The following is a 12,773-nucleotide window of genomic DNA, read 5'->3' on the forward strand; positions in this document are numbered from 1 at the left end:
AGCTTAACACCTTTTACCCACCAAATCCTTCCAAATGGTTCTAGATTCAAGCTTTTCAAATAAAATTTATATTTTGTTTGAAGTCTCTCTTTATCTAAATAATTCTAATACATCCGTTTGTATCGCCTCGTTGCTACGCAGCTACGGTTCTACGACGTAGACCTCAAAGACAAAAAAACTAATGTAGCAATATTACACGTAATTGTCTAACTCTCGTCACAACCATTGAGTTAAACTTTCTAGTTACATGTTAGATTACCTTTTGCAGCTAGCTTAGATGACAATCCCTGGTTTGACTGTGGCAATATATACCGCGAACTGTTTTGTGGCGACATGCTCGGAACCTTTCAACAATACACAAATCAGTAAAGCATTATACAATTATGTTTATTCAAAATCTTTTCTATCCTACCTATATTTATCAAAATAATGGAAACTCAAATGATCTATGGCTAAATTGAATTAAAAACAAAGAACTGTCCTGAATTTACTAGTTACCATTACCAGTGGGAGGCTTTTTTGTACATGATGAGTAATGTGTAAATATTACTGTCTGAAGGGCGTTTTAGCAAGAGGGCAAATAACTGGGCAAATGAGACTTAACATCTTATGTCTCAAGGTGACGAGCGCAATTTTAGTGCCGCTCAGAATTTTTGGGTTTTTCAAGAAACCTGAGTGGCACTGCATTGTAATGGGCAGGGCGTATCAATTACCATCAAGTGAACGTCGTGCTCATCTCGTCCCTTATTTTCATAAAAAAAATGATGTGATTTTAATACATCAATAAAGTCAGTTTTAATAAACTACAATATGTTAAAAAGATTTTCATCTATAATTTGTAAGCTATGTAAGTTTTTCAAATAAGGCTTTTTGAATAATGTGTAACGATATAACACTTACTTGACAATGAACGGCTTCCATAGACAGGTCAGGTTGCCCATTGATTGGCCGAGAAGACGATGACGTCATGCTATTTGCTACGACACAAAAAACGTAAGTCAATTTTCGGTACAACTATATTATGTTAAAGTTCTTAATAATTATAATGATGTATTTTACCTTAAAATAAAGTTTTATATATATGGAATTACTCGAATTAATATTTTCATACAGCGATTTTCTTTATCTAAATAAGATGTAGGTGGAATACATGCATTGTATTTCTTAAGTAAAGATAAGATATTATGTTTATAACTATAACTTTAATATTGTATCATTAAAAAAAAAAAAAAACAAAAAAAAAAATTATTGAAGTAGACGTTACTTTGCGGAAATCCATAATTATACAAATGATTTGAGTTTTCTTAATGTTAATTCCGCCAATATTTGGCACGAGACTTTTTGGCGAGACAACACGTCCTGAGGATGCCTCGTGTAGAGGCGAAACACGTGTCGAATTATTTAAAGACAAATATTGTTGGAATTAACACTAAAGAAAACTCAAATCATTTGTATATTGTATCAATCTCTTTGTATATAATAAGAATATGCGTGAATCTGTGGGTATATGTATGTTTGTATTACTTATATTCAAAATCAGTGTTGAGAACGTAATATGTTAACATCTTAACTGTTGCTTCTCAATATAATCTTGATAATGTAATGTATGTTCACAGGCACAAATGAATTTGCTTAAAACTGTCATAACCATAATGTTAACCAGGCACCAACAAACGTTTTTCAACAATTCTTTTGAATATCGTAATACTTTTGTTTTGAACCTTTTCTGGGATCCGGTTGTAAAAGCATATACATCGCCCCACAAAAGACTTGCTAACTCGACTTAGCCGAGTAGTAGGCATTATAAGTTTATGTCTGCTCCGGGTGTTAACATTATGGTTATGACAGTGTCTCGCAAATTCATTTATGTGCCTGTGAACATACATTACATTATCAAGAATATATTGAGAAGCAACAGTCAAGATGTTAATTTCTTTGAATTTTGCTCTCAATGATTCATTAGGACCTAGGTTACAAATAGCGCGAGTAGCCCTCTTCTGCAGCACAAATATTGTTTTAATACAATAACATAAATGACTTTCTTAATGATGCCACAGATTGGGAATGTAGCGACCGCCCTCAGGCTATTAAATAACATGTTGAATTGTACAACATTAGTTTGAAAACATATTTTTTGATAAAAAAAAAGCCCGCTGAGAGTGTTGCGCCCATTCTTCTCAGGTCAAAAATATTTGAATTTGAATATATTATTTAAGTTATAAAGAATATTTAAGAAAACCTCAGTTCTGCTTTTTAGTAAGGTTATTTTATTTTCTTCTTTATACCAATCATTATTTAATACTATACTGAGAGTAGGTGAAAAATCATTTGAAATACGGAAAGTCAAGAAGTTGAGAAATATACCTGTCAACTGGAAAAATTTGGACATGTCATTTATAAAATGGTACGAGTATCTCTGGATATCTCTTTCAGAACGATCCGAATAGTGTAACGGTTTATTGAGCTCAAAATAAAATATCTTACCTGTTGGATGACTTGATATACTCTTCAATGTGTAATATGGCGGTGGAGCATTTTTTGATGACGTATTTTGCTGTTGTGGGTATTCTGGGAACAAAACTTTTCTTGAATTTATTTTTATTTTAAAGTGATTTCTTTCACTGCTTTGGTTCAATAAATAAATAAGAGTTATTTATTTAAGCATTTTATATTATTAATTGCCAGATTTATAAGGAATATATAAATATTATGGGCTATCTTGCTTAAGCTACACAACATACTAGCCTTAATATTACTATTGGTGAACATAGTTGGCGGAAAATGCGCTTTACCCGCGTTATAATTAAATATAATATTTTATGCTTTGAAAAGATTTTTTGTGTATCTAAAAGGCATTATCTAAAAAGTAGAAGGTACTGAGAACGGATTATTTGCCACAATTCGATCTATAAATCTATGCAAAATGTTTTTTTAAAAAATCAGATTGATATAGCACCCATGCCATAATGGCTAGGGCCGTTTCGTCTCATCTAGGAGGCAACGGTGACATCCCCGCCACCAACTAATGTGTTTTCAATTTTCGGATTCAACTTATACGCGTATACTCGAAGCTATTTCGGTAAAGTGAAACTCGTAAAATCAAGTTAAATCTACAAACACTGTTTGTGAAGTTGACCAACTTACTAGGCCAGCGGCACCAACTAAAATATACAGATTAAAAGGGCTTGAAAGCAGCCGTAAAACAAGCTAAAAATTTAATCAGATTTAGACTTCTAACTATCATTACAGGTGAGAGTAAGACACGACACATAATTTGTCTTAGTGAAGTCTTTTTGTGTGTCCTTAGATAACCTTCACCAGTGTGAAGCCCCTTTGCACAGGATGCCGGCTAGATTATGGGTCCACAACGGCACCTATTTCTGCCGTGAAGCAGGAATATCATTACCGTATTACTGTGTATCGGTCTGAAAGGCGCCGTAGCTAGAGAAATTACTGGGCAAATAGGACTTAACATCTTATCGCTCAAGGTGACGAGCGCAATAGTTAGTGCCGCTCAGAATTTTTGGGCTTTTCAAGAATCGTGAGCGGCACTGCATTGTAATGGACAGGGCGTCAATTACCATCAGCTGAACGTCCTGCTCCTCTCATCCCGTATTTTCACTAAAAAAACCTTAAACCATATAAAAATACTTACGATGCTGTGGTCCAGTGGCTGTTAAGTAGGGGTTGCCATATGTGGCAGCATAGCGGACATCCATGCCGTTCATCATTATTGGTTGGGTAGGATTCGGCATTGGTATCACTGAACAAATGTTCAATAAGTTAGTTCTACAATAAAGTGTTATAAGTAGTTGAATATTCTATGCTGTAGTTCAGTTTATTACACGGAATAATTCATGATGTTGATTGCGTGCTGTGTAAAGTATAAAGTTCTGATTTAGAATTTGTCATATGTTATTAAAGGTATTATAATTTTTACATCGAATATATATCGAAGATTTCCGTGAGTAACACTGAAAATGTTTAGAATTGGCCAGTTAGAAACATTGCTCATGAAAACTTTTTTGAATTTCAATATTAGAACTCTTTGGTAACCTAATGTATTATATTGCATTCATTTGTCATTTGTTTTTGTGATTTGGTGGCAAATCTAAAACTCTTGTTACACGTGAAAATGAACCTAACGCGAGAAAATTTTCGTTCAATGATTTTTTAATGACTTTCGTTGTGGGCTTACTCAACAACAAAGCTTTGATTGCTGCGTTTAGCATTTCTTAATGAAGCCCCAACTCGTGCCACTATTTACAATTGGCTTAACGAGATTAAGCGTGTACGTAGCAATGTCAATGATGATCCGCGTGAGGGACGTCCTTTAATAGCGATTACTGAAGATAGCATCAGTGCTGTGCGACGCATGATAGAGGAAGATACGAGAGTGACCTATCAGCAGATAAGGGCAAGCCTAGGCATTGGTATGAGTCAAGTTCAAAAAATATTACACGAACATTTAGGCGTCAAAAAGCTTTGTACCAGATGGATTCCCTATACGTTAACCGACGACCAGAAACACCTTCGCATGGACTGGTGTCGCCAAATGTTAGATAAGTTGAACAGCGGTGACTCAAATGCTGTATTTGACATCGACACAGTTGATGAAAGCTGGGTGGGGATATAGCTACGAACCCGAAACCAAACGACAATCAGCTCAGTGGGTGTTTCCTTTCGAGGATCGGCCAACTAAGGTAAAGAAAGGAAGAAGTCAAGGAAAAAAGATGATTGCCTCAATCTTTGGTCGGAAAGGTCATTTCGCGACAGTTGTGACTAGAAGATGGAAGGACAGTTACTGTAGAGTGGTAAGTCAACCGCTGTTTGCCTGTTGTCTCGGAAAAAATTCGACAGCAGTATCCTCCTTCACCACGACAATGCTTCAGCGCACTCTGCAAAACGGATAATGAGTCATCCGCCATACAGTCCGGACTTAGCACCTTTCCTGCGACTTTTGTTTATTCCCAAGAACTAAAGATTTTATATTTATTATATATTCCAGGTATTCGGTTTACGAGCCCTGAAGATGTGGTGAAAGCGATATGTAGAGTGGAACAGAGATTACTTCGAAAAACAATAAAAGTTTTGGCAACTTTCTACACAAAGCCGTTTTCCATTTTCTAAACATTTTCAGTGTTACCTAGGTATCTTGAACAGCTTTATTTTAAAAATGTCTTTTATTCCTTTTATGTCTATATATGTAGCACATATATAGAATATATATGTATAAAACGTCATTGTGTATATTAAAATATCAGATTTATCATCATCATCATCATGAACCGGAAGACGTTTACTGCTAGACAAAGGTCTACCCCAAAGATTTCCACGACGATCGATCCTGCGCTGCCCTCATTAAACGTATTCCGGCGAACTTAACCAGATCGTCGGTTCATCTTGTGGGGAGCCTACCAACACTGCGTCTTCCAATACGTGGTCGCCATTCGAGGACTTTACTGCCCCAACATCATATGTCCGTCAAACTATGTGCCCTGCCCACTGCCATTTCAGTTTAGCAATCACTTACACTATATAATATATACTACTATCACATTATTATGAGCAAAATATAACGGCACTTAACCTCACATAGCTTTGTTCCTATAGTTAAAATAAACAGTATAAAACTTACAATCGGGTCCAACCATGGCACCGAGTCTCTTCTGACGATGCAGGGACCCGCAGTGGCTCTGGTACGTGACGTCAGTATTCCTTGACATTGAACCGGTGAGGGAGTCACTGGATGGTGGGGCGTAGTCTCTAGCGTAGTCCACGTATGGCACGTAGCCATTTATGGACCCTTCTGGCTGTTCATAAAATGTTTTATTTTATTATCTTATATACAGATGATCTCAGTACGCTGGATCTCATAAACCGCAATAGTAAGACATTCATCATGACTAATATTACCGTGGCGTATCCCACACACATTTTTTTGTAGGTAATAAGTTAGGCTGATCTGTTACGCTCTGGGGTGAAAGGTTAGATCGGGTGAGTTCGGGACCGCCGAGTTTACCCGAGCGAGAAAGATACAGTCAGCTGCTTATCGCTGATGAACGGTGCAAAGGCTCGATCGGGTGTAATCCTCGTATGGCATTGATGGACCCTTCTGGATGTTCGGAGGAGATTTTATTTTACTTTTATTCATTCAAAACAAATTTTATAACTATATTTACAATACTATGACTACTAAGCTAGAGGTCCAGGGTTCGAATCCCGGTAGGTGCAATCATTTATATGATGAATGTGGATGATTGTTTCCGAGTCATGGATGTTTGTATGTATTTATGTATGCTTAAGTAAGCATTAAATATTTCGATGTCTTGTATCCATAGTACAGGCTATGCCCAGTTTGGGGCAAGATAATTTGTGTAAGAGTGTGTCATTATTATTATACATAAAATTAAAACTATCATTACGTGGAAGCATATCAAGAATACTGGCAGCATTAGCTGCTTAGCATAGCTGCCAGCGCTTGGGTTTCCAGTAGCCTTATTGAGGCGCGAAGATAGTATTTTGAACATTCTCCGCGCCACTGGGCCCCACGGGCCAAGTGTCACTCAGCAGTCACTTTGGCAGTCAATGCAGCAGCCCCAGCACCAAATGATGTAACTTGGACATGAGAAGGAGCCAGAGTGTCGACGCAAGTCGCGTCCCACACCATCGCCCTTCCCCGTGCCTGACTTTTGTCATCTCTGCGAGCATTTGGCTAATAGACAGCAGGTATATTAAGAGCGGCAAATGCCCTTTTATTTTACTATTTTATATGAAAGTAATCTTGCTGTCCATTCACCCGTCTGTCTGCCAGTAGGCTGCATCCCATAAACGGCAGAGAAATAGTTACATAGTTGATATTTAGACAATGCTTATTTCACCACGTATTTATACAGAACCATGTAAAAAATATGTTCTCAAATTGGTTTTGGGTTTTTAACGGGCGAATTAAAAAAGAAGATCCCTTTAAATATGTTATATAGTGTTAGTTATATTTTTTTTATGAAAATAAGGGACGAGACTAACAGGAGGTTCAACTGATGGTAATTGATACGCCCTACCCATTACAATGCTGTACCGCTTAGGATTCTTGAAAAACCCAAAAATTCTGAGTGGCACTACAATTGCACTCATCACCTTGAGACATAAGACGTTAAGTCTCATTCGCCCAGTAATATCACGGGTGCGCGGAATTCTTCTTGATTAGACAACATAATATTATTATACAAAGATTGAAAATTTGCAATTTAAATAAACTGGAGGCCCATCGTTTAAAGCCTTTCGTACCTCATTATTAATAATTATCGGACCTGCGTGCGATATGGTCCATTGCCACTTCAACTTACTAATTATTTTTATATATTCAATATTTATTTATTTATTTAATTAATTAATACAGTTTACACCAATTACATTAATTAAAGAAAATTGTTATTAATTCAGACATTAATCTACCTCACAGTACTTTAGGCATTGTGACATTATTCCCGTCCATTCATCCGCAAACAAGTCACACTCAGGGTTTGCGCTCAGGAGAGCGTTGAGTCTGGTGAGAGTGCGGGTTATAGGCTACTGTACATGCGCTATAATTGTGCGCCTCTGCGGAACCGCAAACAGTTAATGCCTACGGTTACGAAGGTATTTGTTTGGAACAAAAAACCGACACAGCTTATCACTTAACTCAAGAGCATCAATCCTACCATGAAAAACTTTAAAGACGAGTGAGTTGTCGATACTCCCGCCGAACTTCTAAAGAATTATAATCCAGAGACCCCGGAAGAAATTTGGTTGGATATAGGTAAGGATCATACCCGTATATCTATTTAAAAAGCTACCTCAGAAATACCATATATTATGTCGGTAGTATTGATCTGCTAAATGCTAATAATTGACGAAATGCCTCTCAGATAATTTATACGTCTAGGCAGAACCTCTTGCAGCTTGTTAACAGATAAAAACAGGTCAGGTTTATTACTTTAGTGTGTGTGACAAGCTGAGTCTTACACTCGCGATTTGTATGAAACTTTGTTTTTTTTTTTATGAAAATAAGGGACGAGGCGAGCAGGACGTTAAGCTCATGGTAATTGATACGCCTTACCATCTACAATACAGTACCGCTCAAGATAATTGAAAAACCCAATAATTCTGAGCGGCCCTACACCTTGAGACATAAGATGTCAAGTCTTATTTACCCAGTTATTTGACTAGCTACTGCGCCCTTCAGACCGAAACACAATAATACTTACACAATACTGCTACACTGCAGAAAATGCGACATTGGGGTATCCATAATCTAGCCGGCATCCTGTGCATAGGAGACTTCTACTGGTGGCTTGTGTGTGCATGAATTGCTCTAAATACAGGTTAGACTTACACACAATTTCTTTCGACCTTTTCACAGTTGTCACAGAAGTCTATCTTGACGTGTAAATGATCTAAGTAATGCTTATAAACTGTCTATGTATGAACCGAAATAGAAACCCAACAAAGATATTTTCAACAGCATCGAGTTAGTGCTGCAAGCAGCTTATCCTCGATATATTAACGTCAAAGCGCCACCACGGACGGCGCAATCTGTAGACGAGGCGCGGCGCCCACCCGACACTGACATAGCTGTGAAACGTGCAATACAGTCCACGACTTATTTATGTACTGCAGATACAATCTCAACTGTCTGACAGATTTATCTAAGTGTTAAAATAAAGGTGTTCATTTGCAGCTTTATTCAAGGGAAATCTTCTTTCTTCTTATCGAAGGTAGTAAGTTAGGCAGATCTGTCACGCTCTGAGGTGAAAGGCTTCGGGCAAACTCGGGACCGCCGAGTGTACCCGAGCGAGAGAGATATAGTCAGTTGCTCTTTGCTGTTGTGTCACTATGTTTATCTACACCCATGTTTTAAATCCTCTATTAAAGATTCTAAAACAGTTAGCTTGTTGCGAACATTAAAACAACCACAATCCACACTCGTGTTTAAATACCCCTTATTACACAACAGTTGCATAAATAACTATTAGTATATTAAATTAATACGTACTACCTATAATTAACAAGTACCTTTTCAGAATCTGCATAACGGGCAGTCTTAAGTGCAGAGGCTGTCTAGCCGAGGACGAAACGGTCACTCAAGTAATCCTAGAATGTGGGGTGGCCAACCAACGGACAAAGCTTAATAAAAGGATAATACAAGAAACTCAACGACCACTCTTTTTAAACAAATAGAGTATTTTATAATAGCTGTAATATACATAACAAATTATTTGTAAGGCTGTATCCAATATACAAATCGTGATTAAAATTACAAGCGTTTTATATATTAGGTGTATTGCCAATATTAAAATCGCGATACAAAAGTAACTGTTGATCGTAGATGGGTGAAAATTTGAAGTTGTATGTATTTTTTATTTATATTATTTTTTAATGCTGACTCATAATCAAATTTAAAAAAAAAGTCAAAAAAATAAAAAATAAATTGGCATGGACCATCCTCAACATTTAGGGGGATGAAAAATAGATGTTGTCCGATTCTCAGACCTACCCAATATGCACTCAAAATTTCATGAGAATCGGTCAAACCGTTTCGAAGGACTTTAACTACAAACACTGCGACATGAGAATTTTATATATTAGATTTCATTATAAAAATCTGTCGTTTCTCAAAACTTAAAAACTTTACATTAAATGAAGATTATGATTATTAATATTTTATAAGAATTACTAAAGAATAAAGTAATAAAGAAGAAATTCGTATGTTTATTCGAAGCTTTAAAAAGTCGTTGACGCTTTTGTGATTTCTCTGGTGATACAAGCAAAGTCTTAGAATATATTCGCGTAAACACGAGAGGGTAATGTATGATTCGTTATAGTGTGTGTTACCTAGCGGTATATTATTCAAAATACTGAGGAGCTAATGCCAAGCCTACATTTCTATGTTGCTGTATCGCCGTTAGAGATGGTCTTCTTAGATGATGTATACGTCTAGATAGACTATTACAGCTGTGAAAACATCAACTAGCCTGTATTTCGAGCAATTCACGCAAACAAACACAAAGTGTCATACAAATCGCGAGTGTAAGATGTAGCTTGTCACGCACACTAAACTAATTATATTCCTGGTCTGTTTTCATCAGTTATCCTGCAGCAAGAGACTGTATCTACTACCAGTGGTTCGGAACCTTTTCTTGGCCATAATGATAATAATAATATTGACACACTTTTTACACAAATTATTAAATTATGTTTCTGAAAATATTCCGATATCGTGTTCATGACGTCGGTACCTTATGAAGTTGTTTCCAGTTCTCGTGAAATCAATGATTCTTCACAATGTGCAGCGTGCACTATTGAAATTGGTTGGGAGTCCGCAGGAGTCAAAATATGGTCCGCGGTTCTTTTCTAATGGACGCTTTGTCTATTGATAAAAGGGAGTACTATATTTGTTCGTTTGTTTTACTTTTCTATAAAATAATACTAAAGGCCACTAAGGTAAGGCTATTGTCCCTAAATAGGCTAGGTATGTGAACTAAGAGCATAGAATTTCATTCATATAAATATTAATAGTTACCTTAAATGGCATGTTGATCTGTGTGAAGTCCCCACTGTATCTTTGGTACTTCATATCGTACCCTGGTTCTGGAAGAGGAACTGGTCCAGCTAGAGGCAGGCCGAGGTTTGTGGTGAGTTGGAGAGTGGGGTGAAGTTCTTCTGTGTCCTGTGAATTTGTGTATAATATTACACATAAAATATGTTTTGAATTAAAAAATAAATACATAAATCATGAAATACACTACAGAGGGCAGTTTTCAAGAAACTTATTTGAACGTACAACTAAACCACAGTACAAATATGGAACACTTTTGAAACTAAGCCTAGTTGATAAAATACTTACCTACACGTGCCTATACTCCATTGAAGCAATAGCGTTATCATGTTATTTTTTTTAACCGACTTCAAAAATGAAGAGGGATTTCGACTATACTTTTTGGAACGAAGTTCCTTATGGGTCATTGTGGAGGGATTCCCTAGCCGGCAAAAAACGACTGTAACGTTAAAAAAAAAAGATTTAAATATTATTTAAAATGAATACTGTTTGAGAAACATATGTTTGGAAAATGTATATATTACAATCGATCACACGGCCTTATAATTCGAGTACGTTATATTATAATAATGACATTATAATATAAATTGTTTTTACCATTCAAAATCACCAGGAAGTTAAAAAGCGATAGCTCCCGTTTTGATGAACTGCTGCAAGACCGCTTAGGGGCCCCGTCGATACGCATGTTTGTGTGAGTGTGTCATTTCGAAAGTTTGTAGGTAGTTTCCATACTGTTATATTTCTACTGTTACTAAACTATGAAACTAATTTCTCGTCACTGTTGCAAGTGAGCTGAGCTTAGCTGTAATCACTTAACATCAGGTGATGTTATAGTATTTAAAAACCAATTCTGGTTAAAACATATATCTCTTGCGTAGTGTTATTATTGATTTTGATGCGATACACCAATATGTTTGAAAGCGAAAAACTTCAGTTGAATGACGATGCAGATTGAAATACATATTTACGATTCGTGTAAAAACTCAGTAAATGAATTTTATTTAATTTAATGAATCGTCAGTAGCTCATTCTTTAAAATAATTTTCTCGTTTCTCGAAATCGTATTGGTGATTCAAACCTCTACCTACAGAGTAAACAGTTCGAGCGCTCTTCACCCAAAGGAAGACCTAGCCTAAAATAGAATTTAAATATATTTATTTATCAACTACCTGACCCGGCAAACGTCGTTATGCCATATAATTATTTTTAGAGTTAGGCCGTTTCTTGGACATTGCAACATTACTTTATCTTTCTAAAATAAAAGAATTTTTCTTAGTAACTCCTTATTACATCAAGTTCCTGCCAATTAAAGTCACGTCAAAATAGGTCTAGTCATTTCGGAGATTAGCCGGAACACACAGACAGACGGACAAAAATTGTAAAAAAATATTAATTTGGTGTAGGTATTATTATAGTAAAAAAAGGTTATTTGAATATTATAAACAGACACTCCAATTTCATTTACATATATAGATACCATACCATTATTTATCAATACCATACCATCAATAACATAACATATTGCAACAACACTTGGTAAACGTCATGAAGCTCCATTACTTCGTAAAGGGGCTATTACATGAGGAGAAGAACAAATTGTGTTTGTTATTAATAAAGTTTTCATTCATTCATTCATTCGTTCGTTCATTCATTCATTCATTCATTCAAATAATAACCTTGACACACTTTTTACACAAATTATCTTGCCCCAAACTAGGCATAGCCTGTACAAGACAACTATATACACTATAAATACTTATAATCGTCCATGACTCGGAAACAAACATCCATATTCATCAAATAAATGATTGCACCTACCAGGATTCAATCCCGGGCCCTCTAGCTTAGTCATTAACCATTCGGCAAGAGAAGAAAGAATTTATAAGAAATTCCCATCTTTAAATCATATAGCAACTTAGCCTACTTAATATAATATCATACAATTTTAGTTAGCCTGCGCAGAACCAGACAAGAACCTTCATAATTATCCTCTTTATAATAAAGTAAATAAGTTTTTTATCAGTTCTTTTCTAAATGTTAAAGCCTCTTTACGAACTGATGACGCTATAGATAGCTTCATACATTCACAACACTTGGTGACCGTCACCAAGTGTTGTTCTACGTTTTTAGAAAGAAGAATTTGGTAAAAATCTTGCAAAGATGGCTTTGAATAATG

General features: G+C 36.1%; 1 protein-coding gene across 1 annotated transcript in view; it reads right to left on the reverse strand.

Annotated features, from left to right (window-relative positions):
* LOC126975619 (irregular chiasm C-roughest protein-like) overlaps window positions 1-12,773 on the reverse strand; it is a 135,744-nt gene that overhangs the window by 3,432 nt on the left and 119,539 nt on the right. The window contains exons 16-21 of the mRNA XM_050823611.1: window positions 10,562-10,708; window positions 5,639-5,813; window positions 3,656-3,763; window positions 2,485-2,568; window positions 901-977; window positions 260-344 (exon numbers count right to left, since the gene is read on the reverse strand). Coding sequence (XP_050679568.1) covers window positions 260-344; window positions 901-977; window positions 2,485-2,568; window positions 3,656-3,763; window positions 5,639-5,813; window positions 10,562-10,708 — 676 coding nt within the window. The remainder of the gene's footprint in view (window positions 1-259; window positions 345-900; window positions 978-2,484; window positions 2,569-3,655; window positions 3,764-5,638; window positions 5,814-10,561; window positions 10,709-12,773) is intronic.

This window comes from Leptidea sinapis, chromosome 2 (assembly GCF_905404315.1).
Source record: "Leptidea sinapis chromosome 2, ilLepSina1.1, whole genome shotgun sequence".
NCBI classification, from domain to species: Eukaryota; Metazoa; Arthropoda; class Insecta; order Lepidoptera; family Pieridae; genus Leptidea; species Leptidea sinapis.